Source organism: Mobula birostris, chromosome 17 (assembly GCF_030028105.1).
Source record: "Mobula birostris isolate sMobBir1 chromosome 17, sMobBir1.hap1, whole genome shotgun sequence".
NCBI classification, from domain to species: Eukaryota; Metazoa; Chordata; class Chondrichthyes; order Myliobatiformes; family Myliobatidae; genus Mobula; species Mobula birostris.
The window spans coordinates 71,533,720-71,557,729 of NC_092386.1; the positions used below are offsets into that span (position 1 = coordinate 71,533,720).

Consider the following 24,010-nt stretch of genomic DNA (forward strand, 5'->3'; position numbering starts at 1 on the left):
GATTGGAGGGTGGCTAATGTAACTCCACTTTTTAAAAAAGGAGGGAGAGAGAAACCGGGGAATTATAGACCGGTTAGCCTAACATCGGTGGTGGGGAAACTGCTGGAGTCAGTTATCAAGGATGTGATAACAGCACATTTGGAAAGTGGTGAAATCATCAGACAAAGTCAGCATGGATTTGTAAAAGGAAAATCATGTCTGACGAATCTCATAGAATTTTTTGAGGATGTAACTAGTAGAGTGGATAGGGGAGAACCAGTGGATGTGGTATATTTGGATTTTCAGAAGGCTTTTGACAAGGTCCCACACAGGAGATTATTGTGCAAACTTAAAGCACACGGTATTGGGGGTAAGGTATTGGTGTGGGTGGAGAGTTGGTTAGCAGACAGGAAGCAAAGAGTGGGAATAAACGGGACCTTTTCAGAATGGCAGGCGGTGACTAGTGGGGTACCGCAAGGCTCAGTGCTGGGACCCCAGTTGTTTACAATATATATTAATGACTTGGATGAGGGAATTAAATGCAGCATCTCCAAGTTTGCGGATGACACGAAGCTGGGTGGCAGTGTTAGCTGTGAGGAGGATGCTAAGAGGATGCAGGGTGACTTGGATAGGTTGGGTGAGTGGGCAAATTCATGGCAGATGCAATTTAATGTGGATAAATGTGAAGTTATCCACTTTGGTGGCAAAAATAGGAAAACAGATTATTATCTGAATGGTGGCCGATTAGGAAAAGGGGAGGTGCAACGAGACCTGGGTGTCATTATACACCAGTCATTGAAAGTGGGCATGCAGGTACAGCAGGCGGTGAAAAAGGCGAATGGTATGCTGGCATTTATAGCAAGAGGATTTGAGTACAGGAGCAGAGAGGTACTACTGCTGTTGAACAAGGCCTTGGTGAGACCACACCTGGAGTATTGTGTGCAGTTTTGGTCCCCTAATCTGAGGAAAGACATCCTTGCCATAGAGGGAGTACAAAGAAGGTTCACCAGATTGATTCCTGGGATGGCAGGACTTTCATATGAAGAAAGACTGGATGAACTGGGCTTGTACTCGTTGGAATTTAGAAGATTGAGGGGGGATCTGATTGAAACGTATAAGATCCTAAAGGGATTGGACAGGCTAGATGCAGGAAGATTGTTCCCGATGTTGGGGAAGTCCAGAACGAGGGACCACAGTTTGAGGATAGAGGGGAAGCATTTTAGGACCGAGATTAGGAAAAACTCCTTCACACAGAGAGTGGTGAATCTGTGGAATTCTCTGCCACAGGAAACAGTTGAGGCCAGTTCATTGGCTATATTTAAGAGGGAGTTAGATATGGCCCTTGTGGCTACGGGGGTCAGGGGGTATGGAGGGAAGGCTGGGGCGGGGTTCTGAGTTGGATGATCAGCCATGATCATAATAAATGGTGCAGGCTCGAAGGGCCGAATGGCCTACTCCTGCACCTATTTTCTATGTTTCTATAGGGTAACAGAGGAACTGAAACAGATTGACATTAGGAAGGAAATGGTGATGAGTAGACTGATGGGACTGAAGGCTAACAAATCCCCAGGTCCAGATGGTCTGCATCCTAGGGTACTAAAGGAGGTGGCTCTGGAAATTGCGGATGCATTGGTGATCATTTTCCAATGTTCCTTAGTTTCAGGATCAGTTCCTGAGGATTGGCGAATAGCTAATGTTATCCCACTTTTTAAGAAAGGAGGGAGGGAGAGAACAGAGAACTATCGCTCTGTTAGCCTAACATCAGTAGTGGGGAAGATGCTGGAGTCCATTATTAAAGACGAAATAGCGGCATATCTTGATAGCAGTGATAAGATTGGGCCGAGCCAGCATGGATTTACCAAGGGGAAATCATGCTTGACTAATCTATTGGAGTTTTTCGAGGATGTAACCAGGAAGATAGACGCAGGAGATCCAGTGGATGTGGTGTACCTTGACTTTCAGAAGGCATTTGATAAGGTACCACATAGGAGATTGGTGGGTAAATTCAGAGCTCATGGCATTGCGGGGAGGATATTGACATGGATAGAAAACCGGTTGGCAGATAGAAAGCAAAGGGTAGCAGCGAATGGGTGTTTCTCAGAATGGCAGGTGGTGACTAGTGGGGTGCCATAGGGCTTAGTATTGGGACCACAACTGTTTACGATTTACATCAATGATTTAGAGGAAGGCATTGTGAATAACATCAGCAAGTTTGCTGATGATACTAAGCTGGGTGGCAGTGTGACGTGTGATGCGGATGTTAGGAGAATTCAAGGTGACTTGGATAGGCTGGGTGAGTGCGCAGAAACTTGGCAGATGGCGTTTAATGTGAATAAGTGTGAGGTTATTCACTTTGGGAGCAAGAACAGGAAGGCAGATTATTATCTGAACGGTGTGGAGTTAGGTAAGGGAGAAATACAAAGAGATCTAGGAGTACTTGTTCATCAGTCTCTGAAGGTGAATGAGCAAGTGCAGCAAGCAGTGAAGAAGGCTAATGGAATGTTGGCCTTTATTACAAAGGGAATTGAGTACAAGAGCAAGGAAATCCTTTTGCATTTGTACAGGGCCCTGGTGAGACCACACCTGGAGTATTTTGTGCAGTTTTGGTCTCCAAGGTTAAGGAAGGACATCCTGGCTGTGGAGGAGGTGCAGCGTAGGTTCACTAGGTTAATTCCTGGGATGTCCGGACTGTCTTACGCAGAGAAGTTAGAGAGATTGGGCTTGTACACGCTGGAATTAAGGAGTTTGAGGGGGGTTCTGATTGAGACATATAAGATTATTAAGGGATTGGACAAGATAGAGGCAGGAAATATGTTCCAGATGCTGGGAGAGTCCAGTAACATGAAGGCATGGTTTAAGAATAAGGGGTAGGTCATTTAGGACAGAGTTGAGGAGGAACTTCTCTCAGAGAGTTGTGGAGGTGTGGAACGCGCTGCCTCAGAAGGCAGTGGAGGCCAATTCTCTGGATGCTTTCAAGAAGGAGCTAGATAGGTATCTTATGGAGAGAGGAATCAAGGGTTATGGGGACAAGGCAGGAACCGGGTATTGATAGTAGATGATCAGCCATGATCTCAGAATGGCGGTGCAGGCTCGATGGGCCGAATGGTCTACTTCTGCACCTATTGTCTATTGTCTATTGTCGACTGTACCTCTTCCTAGAGATGCTGCCTGGCCTGCTGCGAACCCATACACCTGCCTTCTGGCCATTTCCTTTGATGCCCTGACTGATCAGAAAACAATCAACTTACACTTTAAATATACCCACGGACTTGGCCTCCACAGTCTGTGGCAGAGCATTCCACAGATTTACTACTCTCTGGCTAAAAAAAATTCCTCCTTGCCTCTCAATTTTGAGGCCATGCCCTTTCGTTCTGGAGCAAAGGAAACATATTCTTCACCTCCACCCTATCGAGTCCTTTCAACATTCGGTAGGTTTCAATGAGATCCCCCCACATTCATCTATGTCAATAATCTGGATGATAATGCGGTTAACTGGATCAGCAAATTTGTGGATGACACTAAGAATGGGCTGTAGTGGACAGTGAGGAAGGCGATCATGGCTTGCAGGAGGATCTGGCCCAGGTAGAAATATGGGCTGAAAAATGTCAGATGGAATTTAATGCAGATAAGTGCAAGATTTTCCATTTTGGTTGGACCAACCAGGTCTTACACAGCGAACATAAGGGCATTGAGGAGTGGGGTAGAACAAAAGGAACTGGGAATACAGGTACATAATTATCTGAAAGTTAGGGTCATAAAGAAAGCTTTTGTCACATTGGCCTTCATAAATCAATGTATTAAGTACAGAAGTGGGATGTTATGCTGAAGTTGTATAAGATGTTGTTGAGGCCTAATTTGGAGTATTATGTGCAGTTTTTGTCACCTACCTACAGGAAAGATAATTGGTTCCATTTAATATCAGAGAATGTATACAACATACAACCTGAAATCCTTATTTTCCACAAACATCCTCGAAACAGAAGGAAACCCCAATGAATGAATGACAGAAAAAACATGTAAGAACCCCAAAGCCCCTGCCCCCAACACACAAGCAGCATCAACTGTCCCCCCTCCCCTCCCCTAACTTATTCTAGCACAAAACATCAGCATTCCCAGCACCCACCATGCAAGCAAAAGCAAAGCCCCCGAAGAGAGACCATGGTCTACAGATCATTAAAAACTAACTGTTCACTCCAACATTTCAACATCCCACAGGCTCCTCTCACCAACAAGGGAGAGGCAGATATCACCCTTTCCATAGCGATAGGGGAGACATCAGTTGCTATATTGATGTTACATGTCTGAAGCATTGCATTTTATTTTGAGTTCCCTGACTCAAGAATCGGCAAATCAATTACTGAGTGCACAGCCCTCCAACAGCCATTCTTGCTTCTTTGCCCAGCTCCCATTATGTTTCACAGGACTTTGCAGGCCCCAAAGTCGCCTGACTTCAGGCTGAACCTGGACATAATGAACACAACCAATTGGCAAACTCCCAAGAACGGGAACGCACCGTCGTGCAGAACCGCAGTTTTTGATTGCCACTGTAGATCAAAGATCCGATACAACCCCAACCACCCAGAAAAGGAAAATAGAGACACTGGAATAGGAAAATTTTAACTGTTTCACCAATGAGCTGGGAGAAGTCACCCTCTGGCACCATCCTTAACTCCACTTTTAGGTTGAAAGAGTACAGAGAAAATTTACAAGGATGTTGCTGGGTGTAGAGAACCTGAGTTATAAGAAAAGATTGAATAGGTTAAGACTGTATTCTTTACAATTTAGAAGATTGAGAGGAGATTTGATGAAGGTATACAAAATTATGATAGGTATAAGACCATAAGACAAAGGAGCAGAAGTCGGCCATTTGGCCCATCGAGTCTGCTCCACCATTTTATCATGAGCTGATCCATTCTCCCATTTAGTCTCACTCCCCTGCCTTCTCACCATAACCTTTGATGCCCTGGCTACTCAGATACCTATCAATCTCTGCCTTAAATACACCCAATGACTTGGCCTCCACTGCTGCCTGTGGCAACAAATTCCGTAGATTCACCACCCTCTGACTAAAAAAATTTCTTAGCATTTCTGCTCTGAATGGGCGCCCTTCAATCCCTAAGTCATGCCCTCTCGTACTAGACTTCCCCCATCATGGGAAACAACTTGGAAACATCCACTCTGTCCATGCCTTTCAACATTCAAAATGTTTCTATGAGGTCTTCCCTCATTCTCCTAAACTCCAAGGAATACAGTCCAAGAGTGGACAAATGGTCCTCATATGTTAACCCTCTCATTCCCAGAATCATTCTAGTGAATCTTCTCTGTACTCTCTACAACGTCAGAACATCCTTTCTTAAATAAAGAGACCAAAATTGCCCACAGTACTCCAAGTGAGGTCTCACCAGCACCTTATACAGCCTCAACATCACATCTCTGCTCCTATACTCTATTCCTCGAGAAATGAATGCCAACATGGTATTCGCCTTCTTCACCACTGACTCAACCTGGAGGTTAACCTTAAGGGTATCCTGTATGAGGACCCCCAAGTCCCGCTGCATCTCAGAACTTTGAATTCTTTCCCCATTTAAATAATAGACTGCCCATTTATTATTTCTGCCAAAGTGCATAACCATACACTTTCCAACATTGTACTTCATTTGCCACTTCTTTGCCCATTCTTCCAATCTATCCAAGTCTCTCTGCAGACTCTCCATTTCCTCAGCACTACCGGCCCCTCCACCTATCTTCATATCATCAGCAAACTTAGCCACAAAGCCATCTATTCCATAATCCAAATCGTTGATGTACAATGTAAAAAGAAGCAGCCCCAACACGGACCCCTGTGGAACACCACTTGTAACCGGCAGCCAACCAGAATAGGATCTCTTTATTCTCACTCTCTGTTTCCTGCCAATCGGCCAACGCTCTATCCACGTATGTAACTTTCGGATAATTCCATGGGCTCTTATCTTGTTAAGTAGCCTCATGTGTGGCACCTTGTCAAAGGCCTTCTGAAAATCCAAACATACAACATCCACTGCATCTCCCTTGTCTAGCCTACTTGTAATTTCCTCAAAAAATTGTAATAGGTTTGTCAGGCAGGACTTTCCTTTAAGGAATCCATGCTGAGTTCTGCCTATCCTGTCATATGCCTCCAGGTACTCTGTAACCACGTCCTTGACAATCGACTCCAACAACTTCCCAACCACCAATGTCAAGCTAACAGGTCTATAATTTCCTTTTTGCTTCCTTTCCCCCTTCTTAAATAGCGGAGTGACATTTGCAATCTTCCAGTCTTCCGGAACCATGCCAGAATCTATCAACTTTTGAAAGATCATCGCTAATGCCTCCGCAATCTCCACAGCTACTTCCTTCAGAACATGAGGATGCATTCCATCTGGTCCGGGAGATTTATCTACCTTTAGACTATTCAGCTTCCTGAGTACTTCCTCTGTTGTAATTGTGACTGCGCACTCTTCTCTTCCCTGCCACCCTTGAGTGTCCGGTATACTGCTGATGAGGATACTTCCTCAGTGAGGACTGATGCAAAATACTCGTTCAGTTCCTCTGCCATCTCCTCATCTCCCATTACAATTTCTCCAGCATCATTTTCTATCAGTCCTATATCTACTCTCACCTGTCTTTTACTCTTTATATACTTGAAAAAGCTTTTAGTATCCTCTTTGATATTATTTGCTGGCTTCCTTTCATAGTTAATCTTTTCCCTCTTAATGACCTTCTTAGTTTCCTTTTGTAAGCTTTTAAAAACTTCCCAATCCTCTGTCTTCCCACTAATTTTTACTTCCTTGTATGCCCTCTCCTTTGCTTTAACTTTGGCTTTGACTTCTCTTGTCAACCACGGTTGCATCCTTTTTCCACTTGAAAATTTCTTCTTTTTTGGAATATACCTGTCTTGCACCTTCCTCACTTCTCGCATAAACTCCAGCCACTGCTGCTCTGCTGTCTTTCCCGCCAGTGTCCCTTTCCAGTCAACTTTGGCCAGTTCCTCTCTCATGCCACTATAATTTCTTTTACTCCACTGAAATACCGACACATCAGATTTCGGCTTCTCTTTTTCAAATTTCACACTGAACTCAGTCATATTATGATCACTGCCTCCTATATATAGGGCAAATGCAAGTAGGCTTTTTGCACTGAGGTTGGGTGGGACTACAACCAGGTCACATGTGTTAAGTTTGGAGGGTAAGTAGTTTAAAGGGAATCTTCTTCACTGAGAAGGTTGTCAGAGTGTGGAATGAGCTGCCAGCACAAGTGGTTCATGCAGGCTCAGTTTCGATGTCTGAGAAGTTTGGATAGGTACATGGATGGCAGGAATATGGAGGACCATGGTCCCTGTGCCGGTTGATGGAAGTAGGCAGTTTAAATGGTTTCAGCATGGACTAGATGGGCCGAAGGCCTGTTTCTGTGCTATCCTACTCTATGACTGTAATGTTTCTCATTTTGTACGAGAAATAATTGTAATAATTGTATGAATTCTATCAGGCCACCCTTCAGCATTTGATACGCCAGAGATTACAATTCAAGTTTGTGTATAACCATTACTCTACCATTCATGTCTACGTCCCAGTGAATCTCTTGCGTCCTGGCCAAACCGCCCACCCTTCTTGTGATGTTGTGACCAGAACTGTACTATATGTATGTAGCAACATATTTAATTGAGATCAAATCAGTGAAAATTTGATCTTGTTTATTTATTTAGAGGTATAGTGCAGAGTCACCTCTTCCAACCCTTTGAGCTACAGTGCCCTGGCAAACCCAATTTAACCCTAACCTAATCACAGATCAATTTCCATTGACCAATTAACCTCCCCAGTACACATTGGACTGTGGAAGGATACCAGAGCACCCGGGGAAAATCCACTCGTTCCAAAGGAGGACGTACAGGGACTCCTTAGACGGTGCCGGAAATGATCTCTGAACTCCAATGCCCTAATTGTGGTATGCTAACTGCTACACTTCTGTGGTGCCCACAAAAACAATCACAATCAAATAAAACAGAAACCACAATTAAATACTTTGTTGACCACCAATGGCTGGTTTGTCCCAAGTTGCAAGTTGAAACTCTGGCCTAAAATTTCATAATCCAAGTGTTCAAAGCAGCTCTACAAAGAGCAGACAAGAGAAAATCTGCAGATGCTGGAAATCCAAGCAACACACACAAAGTTTTGGAGGAACTCAGCAGGCCAGGCAGCATCTGTGGAAAAGAGTACAGTTGACGTTTCGGGCCGAGACCATTCAGCAGGACTCCATAAGACCATAAGACATGGGAGCAAAATTAGGCCATTCTGCCCATTGAGTCTGCTCTGCCATTCCATCACGGCTGATCCCAGATCCTACTCAGCCCCATACACCTGCCTTCTCGCCTCCACTGCAGTCTGTGGCAGACCATTCCACAGATCCACTACTCAGTGGATCAAAAAAAATCCTCCTTACCTCCGTTCTAAAGCGTTCCCCTCAGTTTTGAGGCTGTGCCCTCTAGTTCTGGATACCCCCAAGCATAGGAAACATCCTTTCCACATCCATCTGATCTAGTCCTTTCAACATTCAGTAGGTTTCAATGAGATCACCCCCAATTCTTCTAAATTATAGTGAGTTCAGGCCTAAGCTGTTTAAAGCAGGACTCGGGTACTGCCGAAACATCAACTGCACTCTTTTCCATAGATATTACTTGGCCTACTGAGTTCCTCCAGCATTTTGTGTGTTGTTGTTGCAAAGAGCAAGTGCATTTTAAAAGAGTCTTGAGCTGCAAGAGATGGGTGAGTGTTGAATGTTAAATCATAGTTGCTGCACAGATAAGGGGAAATGTGAAGGTGTTTGGCAGAGCTTTCAAGTATAAGTGAGAATGTATTTGCAGCCTTACAGCACATTAAGGTGGAAAACCTTCGGGGCCTGACCAAGACTGGGAAGTAGCTAATGTTATTTAAGAAAGATAGCAAGAGAAAGCCAGGATGGTCAGCCTGATATGAGTACTAGGAATTTGTTCAAGAAGTTCTGAGGGACGGGATCTATCAGTATTTGCCTTGTTTGATAAGGAGGAGTCAGAATGGCCTTGTGCATGGGAAGTCCTGCTTCATGAACATTTTGGCTTTTTTAAGGGGTAACCAAGAAGGAGGACAAGGCAATTGATGTCCATTTGAACTTTAGCAAGTCTTCGCCAAGGTCCCGTATGGTACGCTGGTCTGGAAGGTTAGGAGCCATGGATATTTAGGTCAATTTAAAATTGGCTTGGGATGCTGGAAGCAGAGCATAGCAATTGAAGACTGCTCCTTAGAAGTGATGACCGTGACAAAAGGAGTGCTACACAAGGCCCTAGTTCATTATTTCTGTAAGTTAATTGAAAGCAAATTCACAAGGCTTAATCCAAAAATTCGCAGATAATTTGGAATTAGAGGGTATTGTTGATAGTGAAGAAGGTTATCATAGATCACAGGAAAACCTTGATAAATTCAGAAAGTGGACCAAGGAGTGGCAAATGGATTTCAATACAGATAAGAGTGAGGTGATGCATTTTGGAAAGTCAGCCAGCAGAATACTTGTACTATAAGTGGTAGGACACTAAGGTTTCTATCTGAACAGAGAATCCTGGGATTAATGTGCATTGAAAGTGCTGTCACTGGTAGACAAGGTACTGAAAAAGTTGTTGATACTGAAAATTGCAGTGAGTTGGAGCATTTTGTTGCATTTGTATACGTGAGGCCATGTTCAGTTTTAGTCCTCTTGTTATAAGAAAACAGTAAACTGGAAAGAGTGCAGAAAAAAGTATGCAACAATGTTAGCAGGGCCAGAGTTACAGGGCGAGGTAGACCAGGCTATTTCTTTATTTCTTGGAGCATAGGAGAATGAGGGGTGAGCCTTTAGAGGGTTATAAAATCATCAGGGGTATACTTAAGATAGATTTTAGCTGTATTTACTTCAGGTATGGGTGTCCAAAGCTAAGTGGCAACTTCCTCAAATAGTAGATGGAATGACAATCAGCTGCCGGAGAAGGAGGTGGAGACTGGTACAATAGAATCATTTCAGAAGCACTTGCTTGCACGGAAGGTCCTGGAGAGATATGGTCTGAATTCTGGAAACTGGGATCAGTTGGCTGTTCTTTGTGGTCAGTATGGACTAATTAGGTTGAAGGATCCCCGTGGCAACAATGGAAAAATGTTACCCACCCACCACCCTGCAGGAACTTCACCGTGGCAACAATGAAGCAAGAATTTCTTTAAGATGCTCTGCAATTTCATGTCTAGTGTCCCACAAAGTCCAAGGATGTGGGTGGGGCTCCACAGCACCTTATTCCACTGTGATGCTGCAAATATACTCCAAGACATCATCTTCTCTTATCTCTTGAGTCACCATGATTTTCTCCTGAGTAAAAAGTAAGAATTTCAGCCATCTTCCATGGCTCAAGATAAAACTGGCCCTGCTGACCTCCAAAGTGACCTACTCTCTCCCTAGCCACCCTTTTACTCTTAATGTGACTAATTCATCTGTAGTCCATAAGACCATACGACATAAGAGCAGAATTAGGCCATTCACCCCATCGAGTCTGCCCTGCCATTTCAACATAATGAATCCCACTCAACCCCATACACCTGCCTTCTCGCCATATCCTTTGGTGCGCTGACTGATCAGGAAATGGCCAACTTATGCCTTAAATATACCCATGGACTTTGCGTCCACCGCAGTCTGTGGCAGAGCATTCCACAGATTTACTATTCTCTGCATAAAAAAATTCCTCCTTACTTCTGTTCTGAAGCATCGTCCCTCAATTTCTGTTCTGAAGCATCGCACCTTGATATCAAGGGTAAGTTTTTTTCTGCAGAGAGTGGAGTGTGCGTGGAATAGGCTGCCGCCGCCGATGGTGGAGGTAGATATGATAGGGTCTCTAAAGAGACTCCTGGTTAGGTACATGGAGCTTTGGAAAATAGACGGCTATGGGTAAGTCTAGGTGGTTCTAAAGTTTGCGGGCCAAAGGGCCCGTATTGTGCTGTAGGTTTTCTATGTTTCTATGTTTCTCACCACATCCATGCTATCTAGTCCTTTCAACATTCAGTAGGTTTCAATGAGATCCCCCACATTCTTAGAAATTCCTGTGTACAGGCCCAAAGCTGCTAAACACTCCTTATATGTTAACCCATTCATTCCTGGAATCATCCTCATGAACCACCTCTGGACTCTCTCCAATGACAACACATCCTTTCTGAGATATGGGGCCCAAAACTGTTGACAATACTCCACGGCCTGACTAGTGTTATCTCTTTGCTTTTATATTCTATTCCCTTTGAAATAAATGCCAACATTGCATTTGCCTTCTTTACCACAGACTCAACCTGAAAATTAACCTTCTGGGAGTCTTACACAAGGACTCTTAAGTCCCTCTGCACCTCTGATGTTTGAACTTTTTCCCCATTTAGATAATAGTCTACCTTATTGTTCCTTTTATCAAAATGCATTATCATACATTTCCCAACATTGTATTCCATCTGCCACTTTTTTCATTCATTCTTCCAATTTGTCTAAGTCCTGCTGTAATCGCATTGCTTCCTCAGTACTACCTACCCCTCTACCTCTCTTCGTATCATCTGCAAACATTGCCACAAAGCCATCAATTCCATTATCCAAATCATTGACAAACAATGTGAAAAGTAGCGGTCCCACTACTGACCTCTCCTTTGTCCACCCTGCTTCTTACTTCCTCAATGAATTTTTAACAGATTTGTCAGGCAAGATTTCCCTATACAGAAACTATGTTGACTTTGACTTATTTTATCATTAGTCTCCAAGTACCACAAAACCTCATCCTTAATTATGGACGCCAACATTTTCCCAACCACTAGGGTTAGACTAACTAGCCTACAATTTCCTTTCTTTTGCCTCCCTCCCTTTTTAAAGAGTGAAGTGACATTTGCAATCTTCCACTCCTCTGGGACCATGCCAGAATCAAGTGATTCTTGAAAGATCATGACCAATGCATCCATTATCTCTTCAGCAACCTCTCTCAGAACTCTAGTCCAGGTGACTTATCCACCTTAAGACCTTTCAGTTTACCTAGCACTTTCTCCTTTGCAATAACAGTGGCACTCACTCTTGCTCCCTGGCACTCACGAACCTCTGGCACACTACTAGTGTCTTTGCAGTGAAGACTGATGCGAAGTACTCATTAATTTCATCTGCCATTTCTTTGACCCATTTCTACCTCACCAGCATCATTTTCCACTGGTTCAGTATCAACTCTCCTCCCTTTTACTCTTTATATAACTGAAAAAAACTTCTGGTATCCTGCTTTAAATTATTGGCCAGTTTGGCCTCGTATTTCATCTTTTCCCTTCCTATAGCTTTTTTAGTTGCCTTTTGTTGGATTTTAAAAGCTTCCTAATCATTCAACTTCCCACTCACTTTTGCTACCCTATATGCCCTTTCCTTGGCTTTTATGCAGTCCTTAACATCCCTTGTCAGTCACGGTTGCCTACCCCTGCCATTTGAAAACTTTGTGGGACAAATCCATTCTGTGCCTTGTGAACTATTCTCAGAAACTTCAGCCATCTCTGCTCTGCTATCATCCCTGCCAGTATCCTCCTCTAATCCCACCTGGGAAAGTTCCTCTCTCATGCCTCTGTAATTCCCTTCATTCCACTGTGTTATTGATACATATGATTTATGCTTCTCCCTCTCAAAACGCAGTATGAATTCAATCATATTATGACCACTGTTTCCTAAGGGAAGCTCTGTAATAATATCTGGGTTATTACACAACCCCCAATCTAAGATAGCCTTTACCTGTGTAGGCTCAAGCACAAGCTTCTCTAAAAAGCCATCTCATGAGCATTCAACAAATTCCCTCTCTTGCGATCCAACACCAAACTGATTTTCCTGATCCCTTGCAAGTTGAAGTCCCCCATTACAACTGTGTCATTACCCTTATTACATGCCTTTTCCAGCTCCCTTTGCAATCTCAACCCCACATCTTGGCTACTATTTGGAGGCCTGCATATGATTCCCATAATTTTTTTTTTACCCTTGTAGTTTCTTAACTCCTCCCACAAAGATTCTCTTGGGAATTTTCTTACCTTACTTTTGAAGTCTATTTCATACCTCCTCTAAGTCATCATAATTTCCCTCTTAAGTGTATTCTTAATCTTTTTATAGTCTTCAAGGGATTCACTCATCCCTAAACTCCTAAACCCAGTGTATGTTTGCCTCTTTCTCTCAATCTGGGTCTAAATATATAAATCAGACAGGGTTCCCTAAACTCTCCATCAGTTCAAGTGAATTTTATTGTCATTTAACCATATACATGTATATAACATATACTACCATATCATATATATAGAAACGAGAGAATGTTTCTTTGAGCCAGTGTGTAAAGCACAGTTGTACACATAACACACGAGTATTTATGAAGGTAAGGATAAAACATACAGATGAAGCACACATAGATACCAAAATAAAGTGCATTAATATTAACTATTGTGAAGTACGGAACAGATTAATCAGCGACACTTCGAATATGATGCGGCTGGGAGTTCAGAAGCCTAATGGCCTGGGGGAAGAAGCTGCTTCCCTTCCTGACTGTTCTGGTTTTTAAGCTTTGTAGTCTCCTGCCTAATGGTAGAAAGTCAAACAGGATGTTGGATAGGTGGATGGGATCCTTAATAACACTCAGGGCCCCTGCATATGCAGCACTCCTGATAAATCACCCTGATGGATGGTAGGCAGACCCTATGATCCCCTCAGCTGTTCTCACAGTCCTTTGTAAGGACTTCTAGTCCAATGCTGGACTGCTCCCCTAGAGGTAAAATGCAATTATGATGGGGAAGGGGGAGCCTTGCTTACCTCAACCTGCTGAGGAACTGGAGGCACTGCTGTGCTTTCTTGTTCAGGGAGGTGATATGAAGGGACCAGGTAAGGTCATCTGTGATGTGAACTCCCAGGAACCTGGTGCACTTAACTCTCTCTACGTGGGGAGCCATGGATTCGCAGAGGAGGATGGTTCGTCTGCACCTTTCTGAAGTCAACAATGATTTCCTTTGTCTTCTCCACGTTCAAGCTTAAAATGTTCTTCTCACACCAATTTGCCAGCCACTCCACTTCCTCCCTATACTCCATCTCGTCATTATTCTCGATGAAACCACCCATTGTTGTGTCATCCGCAAACCTGATGACATAGTTTGAGCTTGATGCTGTGACACAGTTATGTGTCTGCAATGTGAACAGCAGCAGAGGAGTGCCAGTGCTTGGCATGATGGGACAAGATGAGTTTCCCCTTCACTCTAACAGAAACATGCTGCCCTTATTGGACTCTTGATATAATCTTAAAATTGTCCCTCTTGCCATATGTTCCTCATCAATCAACTTCATTAATATCTGCTAATATTTACTGTTTGAATCAGTGTTGTGTTGAAATTGTTCACTCTGGTGAGACTTCCAAAGTAACTTTTTAAAGTAAAACATAATTTGTACTTTAGAAATTATTTCTGCTTTTGTGTTGTACTTTTAAAATTATGTTATCAAACATCTGCAATGATGTATGCAGTGTATTCTTTGAGCTCTAATATAAGGAACACTTCCCATTCTAGCACTTCCTTTACAATTCCAGATTCACAGTGTTGGTTAACAGCTAATCCAAATTTTAGAGATTAGAAGCTTTTTCAACTAAAATCTCAGCAAATAAAAGCAATCATAGATGTTCTGTAATTCTGTTTTTGAATATAACAGAGAAAAATGTTAGAAATATTTCAAAGTAAAAAAACTGAAATAACTTCAAAAATCGGATTTTTATCCAGATCAGCTTCAAAACAAAAGTAATTCAGTGAAACTTATAACTCTGTGAATTACTTCCTTTGATTATTCCTATCACTTTTAAAGTTTTTGTGCTAAAAGATTAGTAATTTTTGACTTAAGTACACTGCAAACATGCTAACATTTGCTAATTTAATAAGACAAGGGCTTGTTGTAATAATATTCTTGGAAGTGTGCATCGTGTTTACTAATCATCTCCCATTCTTTCCCGTCTCTTCATCAGCTTTGCCATAAGTTCACTTGTTTCATCTTCACCTAGAAAAACCAGAGGAGGGAAAAGAGGTTCAGAATCACATTTTATTTTTCATTATTCCTGTGAATTTACTGAAATATCACAACCAGAGTTGTGAGAAATCTGAAGAGAGATGTTGAATCTCTCTTCCTGGAGATCTCACTGTCACATTCTCTCATTTTAACTGAGGCACAAATTTAAAACTAAGACTCTTTGGTTGGATTGTATTTTACCTTAGCTTGAGGGATCAATGGTCATGAATCCCAAGATCATTTTGTTCCTTCACACTATTAAGAATCCTGCCATGAATCACTTCATACTTTTCCAGGCTGTTAACTCCATCTGCCAATTGGCATCCCAGCTCTGCATCCTATTGTAACCCACAACAACCTTCTAAACATTTATCATCAACTAACCAGCAACTTCGGTGTTGTCTGAAAATTACTAACATAGTCTTCCATTTTCTCATCCAAGACATTTATAAAAATCACAAAGAGCAGGAGTCCGAGAACAGATCCCTGCAGAACACCACTAGTCACCAATCTCCAGGCAGGATATATTCCATGTACAATCACCCTCTGCCTACAGGGAAGCCAATTCTGAATCCACACAGCCAAGTTTCCCGACTTACCATGTTTCCTGACTTTCTGAAAGAGCTGACCACGGGGAACCTTATAAAGCACCTCAATAAAATCCATGTATGTCACATCCTCTGCTCTCTCTTCATCAATGTGCTTTGCAACATCCTCAAAGAATTCATTCAGGTCCTTGAAGCATGATCTGCCCCTCACAAATCCATGCTGTCAAACCCTAATCAGGCAGGGGAAGGCAGGGGAGGGAACGTCGACTCAGACCATGAGAGGCCTGCATCGGACATTTTCACGCCTTACAAGGCGCAGATTGGAAGTCTGTGTGGGGCGCCACTCCTCGCACAGACTAAAGCAATATGTGGTTAAGTGCCTTGCTCAAGGGCACAACCACTTTGCCACAGCTGACGCTCGAACTAGCGACCTTGAGGTAACTAGACAAACGCCTTAACCACTTGGCCATGTGCCCAACACTAATCAGGCAATGCTTCCCCAAATCCTCATAAATCATGTTCCTAAGAATTTTCCTCAATAATTTGCCCACTACTGAAGTCAAACTCTCTGTTCTATAATTTCTAGGGTTATACGTAATCTCTTTCTTGAATGAAGGAGTAATGTTTACTACAATCCAGTCACCTTGTACTGCTTTTCTGGCCAGTGAAGATGCAAAAATCATAACCAAAGGGGCAGCAATCTCTAACTTTGCTCTCACAAGAATCCTGAGGTATCTACTCTGTCCCTGAAAACTAATCTATCCTAATGTATTTCAAAAGTTCCAGCACATGTTTCTAAACATTGACATGTCCCAGCATTGAAGTTGATCTTTAATAATAATTAATAAAAAAGATTTTAAAATGGGAAAGAAGAGCAGGAATGGCACTGCGAATAATGGATAGTATCACAGCTACAGTAAGGAAGGAGGTCGTGAAGGGATTGTCTACTGAATGTGCAGGTCAGAAACAGGAAGGGAGCAGTCACTACTGACAGTACCTCATAAATGAGACTTTTACCCGGAGTACAAGTTTCACATCGTAATGGGTGACCACCCGGAGAAGTAAGCAGAGTAACCATTCATTGCAGCGTTCCCCTGTGGCCATTCCCCTCAGCAAAAGTATACTCCTTTGGATACTGCTGGGGGTATGATCAGTCATGCCAGTGACACTGTGCTGGCTCTGAGTCACAACAGGGAAGGATAAAGGTAGGCAGAGTGAAAATAATAGGAGACTTGATAGTCGGGGAAACAGACAGCAGATTCTGTAGCCATGAAAAAGACTTCAGGATTGTGTGTTGCCTCCCAAGTGCAAGGGTCCAGGATGTCTCAGAGCAGCGCAGAAGATTCTCAAGAAGAAATAAGCTTACTTAAGTTTTAGGAAGCAAGGATCAGAGGAGCTCTAGCTGAAGAATGGACTTAGGAGAGCTAGAAGTGGGCATAAGAAGACCCTGGCGAGTAGGATTAAGGAAAACCCCAATGTATTTCACATGTGTGTGAAGAACTGGATGATAGCTGGAGTTAGTGTAGGACCGAATCAGGGAAAAGTGCCTGGAGTCCCTCCAACGTCAGTGCATCCTTTCTTAAATAAGGAGACCAAAACTGCCCACAGTACTCCAAGTGAGGTCTCACCAGCGCCTTATAGAGCCTCAATATCACACCCCTGCTCCTATACTCTATTCCTCGAGAAATGAATGCCAACATTGCATTCGCCTTCTTCACTACCGACTCAACCTGGAGGTTAACCTTAAGGGTATCCTGTACGAGGACTCCCAAGTCCCGTTGCATCTCAGAACTTTGAATTCCCTCCCCATTTAAATAATAGTCTGCCCGTTTATTTCTTCTACCAAAGTGCATAACCATACACTTTCCAACATTGTACTTCATTTGCCAATTCTTTGCCCATTCTTCCAATCTATCCAAGTCTCTCTGCAGACTCTCTGTTTCCTCAGCACTACCGGCCCCTCCACCTATCTTTGTATCGTCAGCAAACTTAGCCACAAAGCCATCTATTCCATAATCCAGATCGTTGATGTACAATGTAAAAAGAAGCAGCCCCAACACAGACCCCTGTGGAACACCACTGGTAGCCGGCAGCCAACCAGAATAGGATCCCTTTAGTCCCACTCTCTGTTTCCTGCCAATCAGCCAACACTCTATCCACGTATGTAACTTTCCGGTAATTCCATGGGCTCTTATCTTGTTAAGTAGCCTCATGTGTGCCACCTTGTCAAAGGCCTTCTGAAAATCCAAATATACAACATCCACTGCATCTCCCTTGTCTAGCCTACTTGTAATTTCCTCAAAAAATTGTAATAGGTTTGTCAGGCAGGATTTTCCTTGAACGATTCCATGCTGAATGCTGCCTATCTTGTCATATGCCTCCAGGTAATCTGTAACCTCATCCTTGACAATCAACTCCCAACAACTTCCCAACCACCGATGTCAAGCTAACAGGTCTATAATTTCCTTTTTTCTTCCTTGTCCCCTTCTTAAATAGCAGAGTGACATTTGCAATCTTCCAGTCCTCCGGAACCATGCCAGAATCTATCGACTTTTGAAAGATCATCGCTAATGCCTCCGCAATCTCCACAGCTACTTCCTTCAGAACACGAGCATGCATTCCATCTGGTCCGGGAGATTTATCTAACTTTAGACTATTCAGCTTCCTGGGTACTTGCGCTGTCGTAATTGTGACTGCGCACACTTCTCTTCCCTGCCACCCTTGAGCGTCCAGTATACTGCTGATGTCTTCCTCAGTGAAGACTGATGCAAAATACTCGTTCAGTTCCTTCACCATCTCCTTATCTCCCATTACAATTTCTCCAGCATCATTTTCTATCAGTCCTATATCTACTCTCACCTGTCTTTTACTCCTTATATACTTGAAAAAGCTTTTCATAGTCATAGTCTTACTTTATTGATCCCAGGGGAAATTGGGCAGCAGGCCAGGCAACATCTCTAGGAAGAGGTACAGTCAACGCTTTGGGCCGAGACCCTTCGTCAGGACTAACTGACACCACTAACTCCAGTTAAAACCTCCCCTACCACGTCTAACTCCAGTCAAAACCTCCACTACCACCTCTAACTCCAGGAAAACCCCCCCTACCACCTCTAACTCCAAGCAAAACGACTCCTACCGACTCTAACTCCAGGGAAATCCTCCCCTACCACTTCGAACTCCAGGTGAAACCTCCCCTACCACCTCAAAACCCAAGTAAAACCTCCCCTACCACCTCCAACTCAAAGCAAAACCTCTCCTAACACCAGACATAAAAGTTGCTGGTGAACGCAGCAGGCCAGGAAACATCTCTAGGAAGAGGTACAGTCGATGTTTCGGGCTGAGACCCTTCGTCAGGACTAACTGACACCACTAACTCCAGGAAAAACCTCCACTATCACCTCTAACTCCAGGAAACCCCCCCCCCCACCACCTCTAACTCCAAGCAAAACGACTCCTACCGACTCTAACTCCAGGGAAATCCTCCCCTACCACCTTGAACTCCAGGCAGAACATCACCTACCACCTCTCACTCCAGGCAAAACCTCCCCTACCACCTTTAACTCCAGGTAAAATCTCCCCTACCACCTCAAATCCCAAGTAAAACCTCCCCTACCACCTCCAACTCGAAGCAAAACCTCTCCTAACACCAGACATAAAAGTTGCTCGTGAACGCAGCAGGCCAGGAAACATCTCTAGGAAGAGGTACAGTCGATGGTTCGGGCCGAGACCCTTCGTCAGGACTAACTGACACTACTAACTCCAGGAAAAACCTCTCTTACCACCTCTAACTCCAGTCAAAACCTGCCCTACAACCTCTAACTCCAGGCAAAACCTCCACTACCACCTCTAACTCCAGGAAACCCCCCCCCCACCACCTCTAACTCCAAGCAAAATGACTCCTACCACCTCTAACTCCAGGGAAAACCTCCCCTACCACCTCGAACTCCAGGGAAAACCTCCCCTACCACCTCGAACTCCAGGCAACACCACTACTACCACCTCGAACACCAGACTATACCTCCCCTACCACCTCTAACTCATGGCAAAACGTGCCCTACCACCTCTAACTCCAGGCAAAACCACACCTACCACCTCTAACCCCAGGCAAAACCTCCCCTACCACACCTAACCCCAGGCAAAACCTCCCCTACCACTGCTAACTCCTGTCAAAACAACCCCTGCAAAGTCTAACTGCAAGCAAAACCTCCACAACCAACCCTAACTCCAACCAATCCTCCCCTACCGCATCTAACTGCAAACAAAACATCCGCTACCACACCTATCTACAGGCAAAACCTCTCCTACCACCTCACACTCCAGGTAAAACCTCCCCAACAGCCCTAGCCCCAGGCAAAACATTCCCTACAACCACTAACTCCAGGTAAAACCTCCCCAACCACCTCTAACTTAAGGCATAACCTTCGATACCAATTCTAACTCTAGGGGAATCCTCCCCTCCCAACCCTAACTTGAAGCAAAACCTCCCATTAACCTCTAACTCCAGGAAAAACCTCCTGTACCTCCTCTGACTCCAAACAAATCCGCCCCTACCCCACCTCTAACTCCAGGTAAAACCATCCCTGTCACCTTTAACTCGAGGCAAAACCTCCCATACCACTTCTGACTCCAGACAAAATTTCCCCTGCCACCTCTAACGACAGGCAAAACCTCCCCTGCCACTTCTAAATCCAGTCAAAAACTCCCCTACCACCTCCAACTCAAAACAAAACCTCTCCTGACACCAGACATAAAAGTTGCTGGTGAACGCAGCAGGCCAGGCAGCATCTCTAGGAAGAGGTACAGTCGAAGTTTTGGGCCGAGAACCTTCATGAGAACTAACTGACACCACTAACACCAGGTAAAACCTCCCCTACCACCTCTAACTCCAGACAAAACCTCCCCTACCACCTCTAACTCATGGCAAAACATGCCCTACCACCTCTAACTCCGGGCAAAACCACCCTTACCACCTCTAACCCCAGACAAAACCTCTCCAACCACCTCTAACTCCTGTCAAAAACAACCCCTGCAACATCTAACTGCAAGCAAAACCGCCACACCCTTCTCTACCTCCAGCCAAACCTCCCCTACCGCATCTAACTGCAAGCAAAACATTCGCAACTACCTCTATCTACAGGCAAAAGCTCCCTACCACCTCTTACTCCAGGGAAAACATCCCCTGCAACATCTAACTCCAGAAAAAAACTTGCCCTACCACCTCTAACTCCAGACAAAACCTCCGATACCAATTCTAACTCCAGGCAACACCTACCCTACAACCTCTATCTCCAGAAAATAACTCCCCAACACCTCTACCTCCAGGAAAAACCTCCCGTCCCATCTCCAATCCGGACAAAACCTGCCCTACCACCTTTCACTCCAGGCAAAACCAACCCAACTATCTCAAACTCTAGGTAAATCCTCCCGCACCACCTCTAACTCCAGGCAAAACCTCCCCTACCACCTTTATCTCCAGGTAAAACCTCCCCTATCACCTCTAAATCCAAGTAAAACCTCCCCTACCACCTCCAACTTGAAGCAAAACCTCTCCTAACGCCAGACATAAAAGTTGCTGGTGAACGCAGCAGGCCAGGCAACATCTCTAGGAAGAGGTACAGTCAATGCTTTGGGCCGAGACCCTTCATCAGGACTGACACCACTAACTCCAGGTAAAACCTCCCCAACCACGTCTAACTCCAGTCAAAACCTCCACTATCACCTCTAACTCCAGGCAAAACCTCCACTACCACCTCTAACTACAGGAAACCGCCCCCCCCACCACCTCTAACTCCAAGCAAAATGACTCCTACCGACTCTAACTCCAGGGAAATCCTCCCCTACCACCTCAAATCCCAAGTAAAACCTCCCCTACCACCTCCAACTCGAAGCAAAACCTCTCCTAACACCAGACATAAAAGTTGCTGGTGAACGCAGCAGGCCAGGAAACATCTCTAGGAAGAGGTACAGTCGATGTTTCAGGCCGAGACCCTTCGTCAGGACTAACTGACACTACTAACTCCAGGAAAAACCTCCCCTACCACCTCTAACTCCAGTCAAAACCTGCCCTACAACCTCTAACTCCAGGCAAAACCTCCACTACCACCTCTAACTCCAAGCAAAATGACTCCTACCACCTCTAACTCCAGGCAAAACTTCCCCTACCACCTCGAACCCCTGGCAACACCACTACTACCACCTTGAACACCAGACTATACCTCCCCTACCACTTCTAACTCATGGCAAAACGTGCCCTACCACCTCTAACTCCAGGCAAAACCACACCTACCACCTCTAACCCCAGGCAAAACCTCCCCTACCACCGCTAATTCCTGTCAAAACAACCCCTGCAAAGTCTAACTGCAAGCAAAACCTCCACAACCAACCGTAACTCCAACCAATCCTCCCCTACCGCATCTACCTGCAAACAAAACATCCGCTACCACATCTATCTACAGGCAAAACCTCCCCTACCACCTCTCACTCCAGGTAAAACCTCCCCAACAGCCCTAGCTCCAGGCAAAACATTCCCTACAACCACTAACTCCAGGTAAAACCTCCCCAACCACCTCTAACTTAAGGCATAACCTTCGATACCAATTCTAACTCTAGGGGAATCCTCCCCTCCCAACTCTAACTCTAAGCAAAACCTCCCGTACCTCCTCTGACTCCAAACAAATCCGCCCCTACCACCTCTAACTCCAGGCAAAACCATCCCTGCCACCTCTAACTCGAGGCAAAACCTCCTATACCACCTCTGACTCCAGACAAAATTTCTCCTACCAACTCTAACGATAGGCAAAACCTCCCCTGCCACTTCTAAATCCAGTCAAAAACTCCCCTACCACCTCCAACTCAAAGCAAATCCTCTCCTAACACCAGACATAAAAGTTGCTGGTGAACGCAGCAGGCCAGGCAGCATCTCTAGGAAGAGGTACAGTCGAAGTTTTGGGCCGAGAACCTTCATCGGGACTAACTGACACCACTAACACCAGGTAAAACCTCCCCTACCACCTCTAACTCCAGACAAAACCTCTGCTACCACCTCTAACTCCAGAAAAAAACTTGCCCTACCACCTCTAACTCCAGGCAAAACCTCCCCTACCACCTCTACCTCCAGGCGAAAACTCCCCTACCACGTATATCTACTGGCAAAACCTCCCCTAAAACCTCTAAATCCAAGTCAAACCTACCCTACCACCTCTAAGTCGAGGCAAAACCTCCAATACCAATTCTAACTCCAGGCAAACCCTGACCTGCAACCTCTATCTCCAGAAAACAACTCCCCAACACCTCTACCTCCAGGAAAAACCTCCATTCCATCTCAAATCCGGACAAAACCTGCCCTACCACCTTTAGCTCCAGGCAAAAACACCCCAACCATCTCAAACTCCAGGTAAATCCTCCCGCACCACCTCTAACTCTAGTCAAAACCTCCCCTACCATTTCCAACTCCAGGCAAAACCTCCCCTGCCACATCTTACTCCAGGCAAAACCACCCCAACCATCTCAAATGTCCAGGTAAATCCTCCCGCACCACCTCTAACTCCAGTAAAACCTCCCCTACCACCTCCATCTGCAGGTAAAACCTCCCCTACCATATCTAACTCCAGGCAAAACATCCCCTACCACCTCTAACTCCAGGCAAAACCACCCATACCACCTCTAACCCCAGGCAAAACCTCCACTACCACCTCTAACCCCAGGCAAAACCTCCCCTATCACCTCTAACCCCAGGCAAAACCTCCACTACCACCTCTAACTCACAGCAAAACATGCCCTACCACCTCTAACTCCAGGCAAGACCACCCCTACCACCTCTAACCCCAGGCAAAACCTCCCCTACCACCTCTGTCGGCAGGTAAAACCTCCCCTACCATATCTAACTCCAGGCAAAATATCCCCTACTACCTCTAACTCTAGGTAAAACCTCCGCTACCACGTCTAACTTCAGGCAAAACTTCCCCTACCACCTCGAACTCCAGAAAAAAAACTTGCCCTACCACCTCTACCTCCAGGCGAAAACTAGGCTACCACGTATAACTACCGGCAAATCCTCCCATAAACCCTCTAAATCCAAGTCAAACCTACCCTACCACCTCTAACTCCAGGCAAAACCTCCGATACCAGTTCTAACTCCGGACAAAACCTCTCCTACCACCTTTATCTCAAGATAAAATCTCCCCTACCACCTCTAAATCCAAGTAAAACCTCCCCTACCACCTCCAACTCGAAGCAAAACCCCTCCTAACACCAGACATAAAGGTTGCTGGTGAACGCAGCAGGCCAGGCAACATCTCTAGGAAGAGGTACAGTCGACGTTTCGGGCCGAGAACCTTCGTCAGGACTAACTGACACCACTAACTCCAGGTAAAACCTCCACTACCACCTCTAACTCCAGGAAAACCCTC

At 44.7% G+C, this 24,010-nt stretch overlaps 1 protein-coding gene across 1 annotated transcript in view; it reads right to left on the reverse strand.

Annotated features, from left to right (window-relative positions):
- Positions 1 to 13,251: 13,251 nt before the first annotated feature.
- Positions 13,252 to 24,010, reverse strand: part of LOC140211434 (signal-transducing adaptor protein 1-like) — a 300,629-nt gene continuing 289,870 nt past the window's right edge. Inside the window, exon 13 of the mRNA XM_072281142.1 lies at positions 13,252 to 15,045. Within this exon, the coding sequence (XP_072137243.1) occupies positions 14,978 to 15,045 (68 nt within the window). The 3' untranslated portion in view covers positions 13,252 to 14,977. The remainder of the gene's footprint in view (positions 15,046 to 24,010) is intronic.